The sequence below is a fragment of the Pagrus pagrus genome, assembly GCF_965226575.1.
Source record: "Pagrus pagrus genome assembly, chromosome: 21".
Lineage (NCBI taxonomy): Eukaryota > Metazoa > Chordata > Actinopteri > Spariformes > Sparidae > Pagrus > Pagrus pagrus.
Genome location: NC_140208.1, coordinates 17,618,434 through 17,635,060, shown reverse-complemented (window position 1 = coordinate 17,635,060; position 16,627 = coordinate 17,618,434). Strand labels below are relative to the sequence as shown.

General features: G+C 40.6%; 1 protein-coding gene across 1 annotated transcript in view; it reads left to right on the top strand.

The window, feature by feature from the left end:
• Positions 1-16,627, top strand: part of snx29 (sorting nexin 29) — a 145,959-nt gene that overhangs the window by 16,336 nt on the left and 112,996 nt on the right. The window contains exons 12-13 of the mRNA XM_084342164.1: positions 1,742-1,805; positions 2,392-2,520. Coding sequence (XP_084198290.1) covers positions 1,742-1,805; positions 2,392-2,520 — 193 coding nt within the window. The remainder of the gene's footprint in view (positions 1-1,741; positions 1,806-2,391; positions 2,521-16,627) is intronic.

Below are 16,627 nucleotides of genomic sequence, written 5' to 3'. Positions count from 1 at the left end.
TCAACAGAGGGCATTGCAAAAATGACTTGTAGGATATAACACACCTGCTTTGAACTTCAATTCAAGGAAAACCTACAATTTTTTGTTTTCAGCGCAGAACCAACTTTTTGATTGCACTGGGGCGCCTAATATTCAGCAGGTCTGAAAAAAAAGTATAAAAATGTTGTTGTTATCTTTTTTCTGCACCTTTATCCCTGTTAATAAATCATTATTTAAGAAATTAAATTAAAATGTGTTATTGGGTGCACCTAAATAAATAAGTTAGGTGAACCAGGGTCTGTAGCCCTGATCCTGGAAGTGTCAGTTCTTTGGCTTGGCCTCTTTTTAGCCATAGTTGTATGGCTCAAACTGATATATTACTGTAACTGTTAGATGGATTGCCAGGAAATTTGATGCAGACGTTCACGATCATAATTCAGACGATGAATCCTAATTAATATGATGATCCACAGGATTTCCATCTTGCAGGTCACTTACCCAGTAAAATGTATAATAGCAAATTTGGTCTTGGTGATCCCTTGACTTGACCGCTTGATTCCACCATTAGGTCATTTAGTGAAATGTCTAAACAACTATGAGTTGGATTGCCACACTCATGCCCCCCTCAGGATATATTGTATTAACACACCTTGAGAACAAAGCGATAATTTCATTCTTCTCAGTGAGGAAAACATCATAAAATTGATCATACAAAGCAAAAACTCTCCATACAGAAACTCTCCATCAAAAAATATCATTAAATAGCTAGATGACTGTACAAGTCATCCTTGGAGACTCAGCTTTGATTTATTTTTTGTGGACATACCACCATTTTCAAATCAGCTGACCTCTATAATCAGAGCTCTGTAACTATAACAGCGCTGGAGAAATATCCAGAACCATTACTCTGGAAACTGTTGTTAGGTGACAGCTTTGTAGCATTAACAATTTTGAGATATTGTTTAATATTTTATTTTGCCGTCGTTAGGGAGGAACCTCCATTATATCGGAGGTGGGTGACGGTGACAGCCCAGAATATTTTATTAAGGACGCAAACATCAGCTGAATATAGCAGTGAATTTAAAGGAGGGCTTCGGCTAGTTTGGCTCTGAGTGGTAACACAATAAAAAATGGCTGCTTTTTGTGTTGAGATGTATTAGCCAAAACCACCAGTAAAGATGATGGTTTTCTTGCCTTGCTTACAGTTGTTGTGATGTTTTTTGATCCAAAGACCTTCTGCAAATGGCACCTTTATTTTCATGAGTAATTTTGTTGTTGTTCACATTCAGTAGGTGTGTATTTGGCTGTCTTACATGATAATACATTACTGAGAGGCAGAGTTTGGTCTCATATTTTCTTGATAAATAGTTTAATGCATGAGGTAGCCATTGTTTCCCTCCCCTGCATTAATCTTGGATTAGTTTCTTTCTCCAAAGGTTTATAGTAGCTTCCACAAAAGTATGTTTTACTCTAGCAATAGAACTGCTCTCTGTGAGTCAGATAGATATCATTCTGTATAACTTCTGTCAGCAGAAAAAAAAGTAAAAACCTGATTTAATCAAAGCAGTTCATCTTAAGGATGGAACAAAAGTGCAGCATTAATCCTGCAAGTGTGGCGTGAAAGTGGGATTCTGTTATTTCTACATTTGAAAACTGTCGGTTATTAGTTTATGTATATTGCTGTGTGTAGTGTCTGTGTGTATTTCATCCGTTTGAAGTAGTTTCAGTGCAGAAATCTCACTTTGGTCTCTCTCCTCTGCAGTGGAGCTACGTCAGGCTATCGTAGCCATGATGAACAGGAAGGACGAGCTGGAAGAACAAAACACGTACGTGTGGGAGATACTCTCCTTATCTGCTGCTCGCAAACCCGCAAATACGCACACATACACACACTCACACTGGAAGAAGATATTGAATGACCTTTCTGTATAAATTGTGTCAGCTTGTTTTCTTTTTATCCTGGGATGAGATGTGTTTTTGTGCTGACTTGGGGGCAGGAAACTGTTTTGTTGTGTTTTGTTTTTAGCAATAAGCCACCCGAGACTGTGATTTACACTCATTTAACAGCTGCATAAAAGGATCGTGGATCATAGTACAATACAATTCTCTTGTAATGACCAAAAAACAGAGTATAATGTTTGCACACCTTTGTGATGAATCAGAAATATTTTACTACAAACTATGATGTGCACTCTGGGCATTGAAATAATAGAGATGAAATCACAGATGTGTGTTGATTAAGTGTTTTATTTTGGAGATTAATGTGATTCAGGCAGATGGTTATTACTGCAATTAAGGAAACTTACTAATGTTTATCAAATCTGCTGTTTATGAGAATTACATTATACTAAGAGTAGAGGATTAGGGAGTATTTTGTATACAAACACGTGATCTACTTGACTTGTTGGACAGGTCTCTTCGCAGCCTGCTGGATGGGGAGATGGAGCACTCAGCAGGCCTGAGGCAGGAAACTGATCTGCTGAAGAGGAAGCTGGCAGAGCTGGAGGAGAGACACACAGCCAAGGTCCAGGCACTGGCCAGGTGAGACACAGCTGGGGTGTCAAACATTTACACTGTCATTTCTGCTTGCAATATGGAAGATTAAGCTGCCCTTGCCAAGCTAGTTCTTAAAGGGTAACTCCACCAATTGTATACAACGAAGTGTGTTTACAGGTATTGGGGCGCACTACTGCATATGTAATGCATAAGTAGTATAAGCCTTTTGTGGCTCCAGTGGAAGCTGCATGTATGATGTCAGATAGAGTCGATAGAGAAGAACCAGAGGTATCACCTTTTTTATTCCACACTTTCTTCTTCCTTTTCAAAACCTGGCGGCTACATAACCCACAATGCACCTCAGCCACTGAGTGACATCACGGGAGGCAATTTATCAAATTACAAGTAGCTTCATACTACTGTAAGACCTTTAAACACACTTCATTGTGTAATATTGGTGGAGTTACCCTTTAAAGGAAAAACTAACCCATCCTAAAGGCTGTTAACACAGGCAAGAGTTGTAACAAAGCAGAGATTTCCATCAACCCAGACTTAGACATTATAGATTTACCTGTTGGTAACTAGAGCTGAATCGTCTAGTCAATTAATCAATTGGTTAATTAATAGAAAAATAATTGGAAATTATTTCGGTCATCTTTTAAAACGTTATCAAGGAAAAATCCTCAAACTGTTCTGTTTCCAACATCCCAATTGTCAGGATTTTCTGATTTTCTTTGTTCCCCATTTATAATAAGTAACAATTTGTTTTTGACTGTTTTTTTTACATTTTTTTTATAAATGATTTGACAATTTCACCTTGGGCTCTTGGAAATTACAACAGGCAGTTATCACATTTTTATTTTGTTGTTGATATTTTATAAACCAAGCGGTTAATTGATTTTATTTTTTTTTAAGAAGATCATCTGCAAGATCAATCGATAATGAAAAAAACATTAAATTAAAAATTTACGGATGTACCGCCCTTGAAATAACAAAACAAAGACAAACAAAGCTTCCACATCTCACAAGTCCTGCACAAAGTAATGGATCCACTTGTGATGAGTGAATATGGTATCTCCTCTGTCCTTGAAACTCCAAACAAACTTTTCTATTTCCACCTGTAGAAGCTAAAGTGTGACATTTTCAAATGTAGTTCTGTACTGTACACTGTGTCTCTGCAGCAAAGAAATTACAATATTAAAAGTTGTGTAACACACGTTTTCCGTTTTGCTCTCAAGCAACTTGAGTCATTTTAAATGTCATTATGGGAGAAGTGTCTGCTTTGAGGGCAAAAAACCAGCAGAAGCATCTAGTGGAGAGTTAGTGTATCTTGTGTCCGGTAACACAGCTTTCTTCTTCTGTTCAGCTCTTCTTTTCATGGCTGGTGGGAGAAATTTTGCTGAAGAATGTTTTAGAAAAGGCCAGAATTTGAATCATTTGACATTGTAATGATTGTGTCATTGTTACTGACCATTAACCTATCAACCCCCTGCAGATTTTATGATGGCTGTTTGGAGCTTTTGGGCAGAACATTTTTTACATAATGTGGATTTAATTGCTTGGCCATCCAAGCCATTTGAATAGACCTGTCTCAGATAAGGCCTTTTGGCTCGCGATGGCAGGAAATACACAGGTCTGATTGATAACATTAACGACGGCTCGGTTGAACACAGGCGTTATTAAGGTTATTAGCTGCACCTGTGTTTGACATCAGAATGTCAGTATCATCAAAGATGATGAGCAAGTTTGTGAACTTCTGACTTCTCTCTGTCTATTTGTCGTTTGTAGCTCCAAATTCAAACCAAAAAGTTTTCCCTGAGGACGTTCATGTCCAGGATCAAAGTTGCTTTGTTGCTATGGTCTGTGCCGGGCTGTGCCTCATGCCCCAAACCTCTTCCCCAGACGGGAAGGGGAGTTACATTTATGCAGCTATCACCAGCTGTGGTTACATGGACCATATTTCTTCAGACTCCAGCTTAACTGTTTACATGGAAGCTAAATAAAGTTATATGGTAAGATGAGCGTTTACATGCCCCAAGGCTTTTAATTAGAATATAACTTTATTGACATGCACAAGGTGGGTCTGCCCTCTGTGAGGTGTCTAATGTGCAGGAAATATAACAGAAGAAGAAGAAGAAGACACATTTTATTTAATTTTAGTGAGAAAATTCAATTAATTCATTAATTTGTCTGCTTGTTAATACAATTGTCAAGATGACCCACGTTGTGTCATCTGATTGAAAATTCCTTCAGATCGGGCCAGATCAGATCAGTCTCTTCTGATTGAGCTGCTTACATGAGGCATTTTTATTTTAATTGGGCTATTATTCTCATTATTTGTGGAATATTAGGGTCCGCATCTACTTTTCAGTCTCCACATCCAGTTCAGTTTGCTCATGATTAAAAGTATTCAGTTCCAAAAATGTCAGAACAACAGAACTTTTCCCCTTTCACACTCTTCGCGTCACACAAACACGCACTTTAATCCCAGTAAGTGACCACCTACTGTTTTCTTGAAATGAATTGCCTCACTTCCACATCTACAATTGATTGCCCATATGCCAGCAGTCTTTAGTCGAGCCCTGAGCCCTTTAAATAGAGGATTAGTCATCCTTCAGCAGTCTAAACAGAAAACCCCAGCAAGTCTGTGTTCACATCGTAGCCTCCTACAGCAAGTCAAGCCACCAGCTAGGATTGATTGAGTGACTCAAGTTAAGTGTGTGGGGACTGTTGCGAGGACAGTGTAGTGGCTGCCGGGACTTTTTAATATGTGATGATTTTCATGTTCACATGGAACAATTTAATGGACTTCAAATGGCAAGAGAGGTATAGAGACATACTGTACAAGAAACAAGTAATGGCCTCATAACGCCTCACTCTCCCTGCAGGTGACTGTGATCTACAGTGTGCTTTCCCACACGACCAAAAGCGCACACACACTCAGACACACAAAGCCTATTCTATAGTCCGCCGCTAAATCTCAAGTGCTGCTTTTCCTTCTCGGCCAAATCTGTCTCGATCAATAGCGGCTATAAATACCACTGAAGGAGCAGCTAGCCAATGAATGAGGGCTGGAAGCTGTCAGCATCATTCAGTGAAAGAGGCTACTGGCAACGGTTGCTATGTATCCCACAATTCTTTGGAATTCATTCGCACTCAGGGTGAATTGGGAGTCAGTAAGCCTTACATAAAATCTGACACCGAACAGTAACATCTTGAGAGGGGCAGTTGGCTTGCTCGTTGACCGGCAACAAGCTGGAGGGCTCAACTGCTGTTGAGTTAATTGAAACCTTATTTGAGACAGATTGTTTAATCTCGACTAACTTTGATAGGAATCACTTCACTGAGACCAGAAATGTTCAGGTTTATTGTTTATTTTCAAAACCAGATGGTCCTGCTGTTTGAGGAAGACGCTGCCAGTCATTTGCTTATTTTAGTGTCTTCCGTAGTTTTTGTACTTTTATAGTAGAGCAACACCCACCCCAAGGAAGTGTATGTATGTGTGTGTGCGTGTGTGTGTTTTTTGTCTCAAGCCCAGGTTTGTATGGGGGTGGCAGAGGATGAGCGAGCCGCCATAGATAGATTTCAGCTGACGTAGACTCCGGCAGAGGGGAGTGGGCTAAAACGAGCCGCTGCTCACTTGCTGAGTTACTCACAGATAAAACTCACATACACAGCCAGGACCCGTACTCACAATCCCCAGCCAAAAATAACACGAGAATGTAAGACCCTTACCCACACATTGACACGTAGCAACCCACATCCTCACTCTCCCAGACTGTAGAGATGGGAGCACACATGTAACAATCGTCATGCATGTTTGCATGCACACGCTGCCTTAAATGGTCTGCAGAGGAACTTCACTGAGTAAACCGTTTAATTGATTTCCTGTTACTGAACCGCCACTTGTTACTGAACCGCCACTTGGTGACAAATCCAAAGATCACAAACTAATCATTGGTAGCATGACTATAATAATAAGAGAGAACACACATTTGGTGGTCATTTACTCTGCTGCTGCAACACTGAGATCAGGAAAGAAAACTGTATTTATTCACCGACAAACAGCCTGAACTGTACACACACTGCACTGCTACATTCATAGATATAACACTACCGTAAAGCTCATACTCAGCGTACACCCACTGTCTTCTTCTTTCCCTCTCTCTCGACCGCTCACTCACTAACATTAAACGCACAACCTCTGCACTGAGTTAGTCCTCAAAGGAGTTTGCTACTTGTATAACACATTTTAGTTGAAAAAACCTCGTAAAAATACATTTAAAAATGCCACGATGCTTTGGCACGGCATTCCACTGGTTTTGCGATACACTCGCAGAAACCCTGGTGTGTATGTGTGAACTGGTTGTTGCAGAGAAGAGAGTGAGAGCGACCGGTACCTGTGTATAGATAGTGCTGAAAAGTAGGTTTGAATTGCTGCTTCAAGTATTAAAAAAATCTATATTTTTTTGACTGAATGAAGTTCAAAATAGCCAATAGTGCTGAGTCTTCCTCTACATCATTTTCAGACAAGCAGTTAGCACATTATTAGCTAGATGGTTGCCGAGTAGATGACCTACAGCAATTAGACTGTTAAAATCAATCCTTCTCTGAGTTTAAACACCCACTGATCATCCTCTGCTTTTGTTTGTTTAAAATTCAAAATATTTCTACAGGAAATTCATTATCTAGTTAATGAATGTCATTATTGAATATATTTCATCTGTTTAGAAAAATTGTATCACTTATGCATCTATAATCTTACAATTGAACCCTGTGAGGACCTCAATAACAAGTGATGGCATAGTTAAACAGATTTCTTTTGTTGAAATAAGTTTGTGATAATGCTTTGCACAAACTATCTTGTTTGATATTTATCTAGACCACCAAAAGAATTTTAATTTATGACGCTAGATAACAATTTAAAGGCACCCTTTGGAATTTTTGTCCACTAGTAGCACTAATGAGCAATTTATTTAAGAGTGAGTTTTGCTCATTCAGATGTTGCTCACAGTTTGTGTCAATAACACGCCAGTAAAGGTAAGATTAGCTAGCAAACATGGGTGTTAACAATGCAGGATTTAAAATATTAAAAAGTCTAGTCTAGTCTGAAATATCTCAACTATATCACTTAAGTCGTTTAGCCTAACTTTAGGTTAAAAAAGTATTTTATTTTATGATAACCAAACTCCAATATATCTGCCTTCACATCTCAATATTTTCACCGTGCCTGTAATTTAGTTGCTGTCCCTGTTAATGATAACAGACATGGAGTCATTAAAAAACTGTTGCATTAAAAATAGATGACCAAAACCCAAACGGTCTTGCTCTGAATGTCTAACCCTCAAACTTGTTCCCTCAAGGATATAACGTACACACACACACACACACACACACACACGCACACACACACATATACATGCAGACACAAACTCTCTTTCCCCACAACTATTTCTTGTCCCCCTTTTTAGACGTCAGTTGGCAGAGCAGTAAGCAGGCCGCTCACAGCAGAAAGATGGGAAGGCGGCCAGCTGAGTGGGTTCAGGCCAGGAAGTGGTACCTCGTCACTGGGAGAGGGGGCGGTTGGACAGGCGGACACATACGCACACACATACGTACACGCACACACAAAATAAATGGGAGCAGATGCCTTTTTCTTAGCTGGCAGAGCTGCCGTCTTTTCTCCAGGCTGTCTGGTACGGCTGATCTGAGCGGTGGCAGAGAGAGCGGCTGTGAAGTTTGCCTAGTTTACTTGTTGGGAGTGTTTAGGCTCGCTCTCTTCTTTCTTTGGGAAGTCAATTATGTCACTCTACCCAGGGGGGGCTTTTTCCTTCAACGCCGAAGTTTTAACAACCCAGCCCTGCACCCCGTAGCCTTGTTGTGCCTGAGTGTGGATATATGTGTGTGTGTGTGTTTATACAGCTCTGGGCTTTGAGCCTTTGGAAGTGTGACACAAGTGTGTATGCTTGAAGTTTTTCTTTTTTTTTTTTTTAGAGGCTGAGCAGTAAATTGCACTCAGGAGCATTACCCAGCGACTGAGCTGTCTGTCTCTGAAGGCGTCTCTGTACCTCTCATTTACTACTTCCAAACAAAACCAGATCGTACCTGAAGAACAGCCAATTTAGCTGTTTATTGCACATTAAGATGACTACTGAGCACCGGGATAATAAAGGAAGGGGAGGGGGGATTATATGAAAGAGAGAGAAATAACCCCAGGGCTGCGACTCGAGTTAAGTAATTACTGCGTACAGTTTAAGTTTAAGCCTCCCTCTTGAGATACTTTTTCGCCCGTTCTTCAAGAGAAGATAAGAACCTGCGTGCTTCCTCTCTTTCTAATAGTTTCTTATAGTATTTGCTTTATTTGTGACACACAAACTTTATAGTTGTCACTCTTTCTCACAGAATATTTACAGCTTCTTTATCTTTCAGAGGCACACTTTATTTGCACAGAGTACAGTTATTTTTGTAACACTATCTTTATTTTGCACACTAAAACAATCACAAACTCTTCTTGCGCACGAACACTGTTCGTCTTTCACGCTTGTCTCTCATGTGAAAGAACATGAGATGACTTCTACATTTTTTTTTAACCAGCGTACTTACTATGCTTATCCTCTGAGCAGACATTCACACTAACAGCATTTCTGGGTCAGACTATTGCCCTTAATGAGAAATCGGCTTGCGGCTGGCCCCATATCAGCCGGACAAAGGATGCAGTTTTTTCGCAACAGAGATGCCGAGCAAGGACTTCACTTTCGACACACTCATTTAAAACTTTGCTGCCCCTGAAGGCAGAGAAGACACTTAGAGTTTCAGATGAGTTTCTCTCGCCGCATTTCCAGCGACCTAACGTTCACTCCAAGCAGAACATCAAACAACTTAATGGATCGCACTCAATTTGAGAGCATCAACGGGGAGAGCCAAAGCTGGGGTTTCGTGCTACAGTTTTGGGGTTGAGGAAATTTGACATCGTTGTCCATCCCAGAGGGCTTTTTGGTTTAGTTTTGTTTGGTATCCGTCATTCAAATTCTGTCCTGTGGGTCTCAATAATGGTTGTCTACTAAACTGAGTTTGTAGTGATGGACTTGCCAGAGGTGTTTAGGAGGTGAAGGCAGCACAGAAATCTAGGATTGCAGCCCAAGTGGGTATTTAATAGCATACAATGATTCAGTACTGTGTTTGCAAGGTAGTTTGCTAACTGGCTCAGAAATATAGAGCTGAATTTATCAGGGCACATGGCAGGGAATATTATTAGTAATGTGTTTCTGTGCCGCTGCTGAGTCTTTAAATCAGCCGCTTGCATTGTGCACATAAAGATGAGATGTGGCCACAAGATGATTAATAAAAGAGAAAAGAAAATGAAAAACGTTTTATCTCCACACAATTCCGTTTTAGCAATGCTTGCACCGAGTCTGTTGGGCTATATTTAGACTGCCAGCCCAAATCTGTTTTTCAGCATATACAAATTGTATCCAGATTGATTATGGGCGGTCGTGACAGCAAAAAAACACTTTGAAAGGGATATTTGCAAGTCAGACGTTGGTTTAAAAAGCGATTCAAATCAGGTTTCTAAAGATGCATCTCAGTCTCGATGCTCTAGCCGCCTACCGGATTTCAATCCATTTTCAACCAAGGCGTTTTGAGCGCTGGTTCAGAGTCGGTGCCTATTCTCTAAACAGTTCTTTGGGTTTCGACAGCTAAAGAACTGGCTCTTGTCCAGGAAAACTGGTGGCACCAACTCTTCGCTGGTCTAGAACAATGAACTGCTAACATCAGGGGCTGGGGGCAGGGAGTTAGTGTAGCATGTGTTCTTACTTATCCACGGGAGAGTTAACAAAAGAGTTTTGCTATAGATGCCAAGTTGAAGCAACAGTGGTCAGAGGACCAGACACGTTTGGATGCTCCTGGAGACATGCAAAGTCAGGAGCAACAAGTGTTGCTCATGGCTTATGCCAGAGCCGGCGTAGCCCACCATAGCGTTGCTGGGAAATCTTCAGCATTTACAGGGGCGTAATTATGTGACTCTACAGTTGCTCTCATGCCAGTGGAAAAGCAAACCGGATCTTAGAGGGTTCGCAGGCTGAACTACGAAGCAGCACTAGCTTTTGTGTCACCTTAAACACAAAACACATTGAGTGCGCCAAATCAGTCAATCACACAATCAATATTTATTCGTAAAACACCACTTCACAACAAAAGTCATCTCATGACACTTTCCAATTTGAGTAGGTCTACACCATACTCAGATCCAGAGTGATGGAAGTTCATTAGAGCGGCTGAGCAGAAACCATGCTGCTACTAGCAGAGCAGTATGGAAGACGACACTGAGAACAACAGACTGTGGACCGTCACGCTGAAATATTATTGTCTCTCAGTGACTTTACAGATTGTTTTGAGAGTGAGATGCTGGATCTCATTTTCTCATGCTTCCCTGTTGGAAAGCCACATCACCAGCGCATGAAGTGACTGACGCCTACATTGTTACAGCAACCAAGCCAGATAGGTTGGTGATGTCTAGGCACGAAAATCCGATCTGATCACTTGCAAATAACAGTGCGGACAGCCAGGAAACGGATGGATTGCAGTGTCATTTGGTACAGTTATTAATAGTGGCCAGAGTATGATTCCCCATGACTTTGGAGAACCGCTGACTTTTGATGTAGCAACACTAGCAAGTCAAAGTTTTTCACTGTCAACTGGGAAATATCTCAACATCTTGTTAATGGAACAGACATTCATGTCCCCGATGTATTTTAATGACTTTGTGATCCCCTGACTTCTCCTCTAGAGCCATTATAAGGTCTCCCCAGTTCACATTGTGATGTTAAGAAGTGAATTTTCTGTCAGTAATGAGAAGGTTCATTGCATATGGGGAAAAACAAGACATTCTGCATTTGATTTAGCATGTTGCGGCCTGAACTGCTGTACGACCTGAGGGAAGCAGCTATAATACACACAGGACACAGAGGGTGTATTTTACACCTCCAGGTCGTGTTTTATCAGTCTGCTCTGAAATTGGATTTGAAAATGTAATGTGCAGGTGAAGCTGATGTTCCCTCATATTTCCCTACCAATTTCCCTCAAGACTGCTTGAATTGTAGATGCAGGTCGTAACATATGTGATGATCTACACCTGCGTCAGGAGTTTGTTTTGTACAAGAGCGTTTGACTCCATCATCCAAGTTCGTTATGTAGATCATTTTTCCTTCTGGTTATTGTATCGGTACATCTCTACATACCCGAAGTGGCACGCTGGTACATGGATATGTCTCCACGCAGGGAGCCATATATCTGATTCAACCTTTGGCTACTCCAGTGTAAGTTATGTATTTTATTGATAGAAAGTCCAGGTGAAAAGGTATCTGAAGACCAAAGGTCGAATTATGAACATTTGAATACATCTTAGATTAGAATAGATTGACCTTTTAAGAACCAGCTCGGCCGATATGCTTGATTACTGATTAGTCTTTTATTGGCTAACAAGGCTGAAGTTGATTTTATACATATTTTACAAGGCAACATTTTTCCTGTTTAAACATTGATTTTGCTTTTTCGTATCGAGCAGTGTTTTCTGTCTTGAATGATGCAAAAAGCAAGCACATTACATCAGCAGAAAACACTTCAATTGTATGAGAGAGTGATCAATAATTCAACAAGATGTGTTCACTATCAGCCTATTGTAACCTGAAAAGAAATTCCATTTCATGCACAGGCGCAACTTTGTTTGGAGAATCATTTATTCACAGCAGTGACAATCTGCTGTGAATACATGATTCTCTGCACAAAGAAGACTGAACAAACAGTGATGTTCTTGAATAACTGAAAGAGCTTTTTGGAAATTATTTTCTATTGACAGCCTCTTAAATTGTGGTGTGCCATTAGGAGTGTTAAAATGAATGGATGCAGGTGTTTAAAAAACCCAGACTGATGGAGCAGGTTTGAAAGGACAGTAGATTTCAGATTTCGGCGCCGATGGCAGAGTTTTTACTCAATTCTCGGCACCCGTTGAATGCTAGCACACTGGAGGTGAAATGAAACAGTGACCTCCAGGTTAAGGTGGAACAGTTCACCCAAAAATGAAAATTCAGTCATTATCTTCTCACCCGTATGCTGATGGAAAATCGTGTGAAGTTTTGTAATCCATAAAACATTTCTGGAGCTTCACAGCAAAACAGCGTTGCAGCATTCTCCCCAACAAAGCTAATGTGGACTTGTTTTAAAAACGTAAAAACAAAAACATTAATAAAATAGTAAGGCTCCATACAGCTTGGCATAATCTAAGTCTCCAGAAACCCCAAAAAACCAAACTGACACAACACTATAATGTAAAAAACAACAACAAAACAAAACAACTTCCTCTTTGGTGGCTGTCAACACACTGGAATAACTCCTTACAAGCTGATACAGCTATTTGGCAAAAAATTCCCTTTTTTCACTTCCAGCAAATGTAGAGCACCTTTTGCATCCAGTCGGGGTTGTGTTTCTGGATGCCTGGTGAATATGAGTGCGATATTTTGTCTTCTTTTTGCTCTACTTTTGGTCTCCACCAATCCTAGTGGAAATTTCCAGCTCTTTTGCTGTTAAATGCTCCATGTTCACCAGCTTCATGCTAACTTTATCTGTCACTGTTTTGCGATGGTAATGTTGATTGGACGGCTTTCCACCCAATTTGACTACTTTGTATTTGATTTGGTGGGTAGAAATGTTTTATGGTGGCTAACTTCAACCGATTTTAGAAACGAAAATCGTGACACCTCTAGTAACAGGTGATAGCACTCTACAAGAGCTGACGTTACACATCTTTCAGGTTACACATAGTCATTAGATCTATGTGTAAATATATAAAAAGTATGAAAATATTGATCATTGCAGCTTTAACAATGTCTTTGAAAGGACAACAAACATCTGAAGTGTAAGTACAAAGTGGACACCTGTAGTTGTGTGAACTATTTCACCTTTGTAAAGATGAAACGGTTTCATCGTCTCTGCGTGAGACTGAAAGGAACACACAAGACAAAAAAGCTGAGTTAATCGAGTTGTTAAGCTCTAGATTTGCTGAAAGTAAATTTTTTACCTGACTGTCAAGTATCACTGTCAGTTCACTCACATTTTGTCAAACACTGTAATCTGCCTGCTAGTATAACAACAGACAAAAGACTCATTCTCAGTAAAATGAGATGCGTCTGAATGTCTTCGTATCTCCCAGTGCCCATACACAAACACACACTTAGCGCAAGCGGCGTGTATCAGCTATAATTTAATCAGTCTGGAACAGCGTCTGGGCTGCGGGTGGTTCTGATAACGATGTGGACGGCTCCACGGAGAGCTCGTCATGTGGATTCAGGAGGTCTCCTGGCAGGCGCCTCTTTTGTTGATGGGGAATGAGGGCTGATAAGCAGGGCACCAAAAATCACTCGTGGAGAATGAGGGGCGGGGGGACGGCGGCGGAGCAAGACAAAGGCTGTTAAATTTAAGCGCCAAGGGCATAAAGCCACACTCCAGCTCTGATTGATTTCCTCCCCAAAGTCGATGATGTTCAACCAGTCACGGCTTGTAAGGAGACTGCTTCTGTCTCTCACTTCTTTATCACTGTATCTTTGTGTCTGCGACCTCATCTGCAGTCAAGCACAAACATACACAAACCAACACTCCTCTGAGCAGTACTTATGTAGGACTGTAGCCTAACTGGGCCACAACTCTTATCCCATTTACACCGGTCATTAAACTGCGTCTTCTACCCAGACCGAGTCTTAATCTGATGTGGCCGGTTCACATTTACAAGAGCTTTTAAAATACATCTCTGAGATACTGAACACTTAAATTCAGTTTTGCTCTCGCTTGCTAAAAGCAGGTCAGAACACGCACTGCTTCCTCTTTTAATATAGAAGAGGATTTCATCTTTGCAGATTTTGATATGATAATTTTGCAGTCGGTAAAGTTTATTTATGTGTTTCGAGGGTTGGCTTTACTGACCTTTTTTACTGAACAGATGTTTGTGCAATGTTTCCTTCCTTTTTATTCCTCCTGCTAGGAATTTATATTGTTGTTTCGTCCTAAGTTTCTGTGATATGTAACAACTGTAATTAACTTGATATATGAAAGACAAAGCAGATTTATGATCTCATTCCCTTTTGTCAATATTTGCCCTGATAAAACACTAGTGACAGATATCCCCTAAACATTACAACTACAATATATCAAGGTTTAAAATTAATTTGTCACTTGGCAACACAGGGTTGCACAATGAAATGAAAGTTACAGTTCTCTTCATGCTACACACCGAACATATAAAGGACACATTTAGAATATAATAGGACAAAAAATATATATGCAGTTGCTAAAAATCTCATTCCATAACTGTGGGCATTCATCTGTAGCTATAACAGTTTCCTGTCCTCTGGGATGGATTTCCACAATAATTAGGAATGTGCTCCCATTAGACCACTGAGGACGATGTTGGCCTATAAAACCTGACTAACAGCTAGCTATATGGGAAGGGGTTCTCAGGGGAAATCAAACCAGGGATGCTTTGTACAGTATAGATCTTAACCACTCAGCCAACAGGATGCCACAGAAAACATTTCTGCATGGAACTTGCTTCGTTGACGAGGGCTTCAGCACTGTCGAACAGGAACCCTCCAACTGTTGCCACAAAGTTGCTTACACGCTATTGTCTAAAATATGATCGTATGTTGTGACACTAAGATTTCTCTAAATAGGGACTAAGGGCTCTAGCTCAAACAAGGAAGAACAGCTACAACCCAAGAGAATGTGGACAGTCGCGTCCGCCATATCTTTGACTGGCATCAGATCTAAGTCTTAAAAGATATATGTAAGAATTCTGCATTAAAATGTCTAAAAAAAGACTTTTGTTGTGTACTTACGTTTTCGCAAATATTTCCAACATCAATGCAACAAAGTTTACTCAAGGCAACGGTGCATTTGATTTTGCTGTAGCTTCCAGGAGAGTGAGTAATGAAGTCCGGGAATGCGACTAAACGTAACTCGAATAAAACTTTAACATTATGTTGTCCATGGATATTTGTGCCTGAGTCATGCCAGATAAATTCTCACCAGCGATGGTGGTTGTTTAATGGTGTTCACCACCACAAACCTAGGTAAACCGCAGGATTGTTGGTGCTTATTCACGTTACCCGCGAGGACCAGAGACTCCGGTTCTCTCCTCTCCTCTCTGGAATGTTTCGTTGATCACCTCCGTGGATCACTACTGCAGTCAGGTTGATGTATGGGAGTGAAGATAAATCCACTTTTTAATCCCAAAAGTTAAAAAGCAATCTCTGAGCTCCCCTTGCATCAGTAAATGGCTCTGGATCAGAGCAGAATCCAATGTGACTCGGGTCAGACTCTCTCCTCCACAGCGGGCTGGATCTAATCACCTAAGCAGTGGCTCTTCCCCCTCACCCAACACAGACGTCTTTTGTCTTGTTTTGATAGAGACCTCTAGCGGTAGACATTACATAATATGTGTTTAATTGTCACAATTAACATCTTGCCTTGCTTGCTCCCCAACCATCAGTGTGTTGACAAATTTGGACTGAAACTGGAATTGTCTCTCCAGGCTGCACATAGACGAACATGCATGGGGAGACGTCTGCCCATCTGTTTCTTTTATATTTGTACAACTTTACTGTGAGACCTTAACTTTTGTTTTGGTCTGTGTTTTGAACCTGCCTCTGGACAGGAGGTGAATCAACAAATCAACCAGGTCCAAAAAAGATGTGTGTGTTGGCATCTCTGCAGATCCCTGTCATCTTGATTCACCCATAATACTTTCTCGTGGTTTTAATATGTTACTACACAAGCTGAGTGCCATCTGTTTGCTTTCTGTTTGTATTCACATGCAAAAGTTTATTATCTGTTTTTGCAGCTCCTACATATATATTTTGAAAGTCCACATACGTCTCACTCCACCTACACAACTGGTTTTAATGAACTGATCCTCAACACATCTTCAGTGCGTTTCTGGCTGGAGCTTCTGCCTTTTGCACGGAAAATTTGATTACAGTCGAAGCATCAAATATTCATGCCAATATCAGGTGTAAAGATGGCCTCTGAGCCACCTGTTAGTAACCTGACTGCGGCTGTGCTGTGAGAGGGTTGAAATGTGAGTCAACTCAGCGTAAATATATCT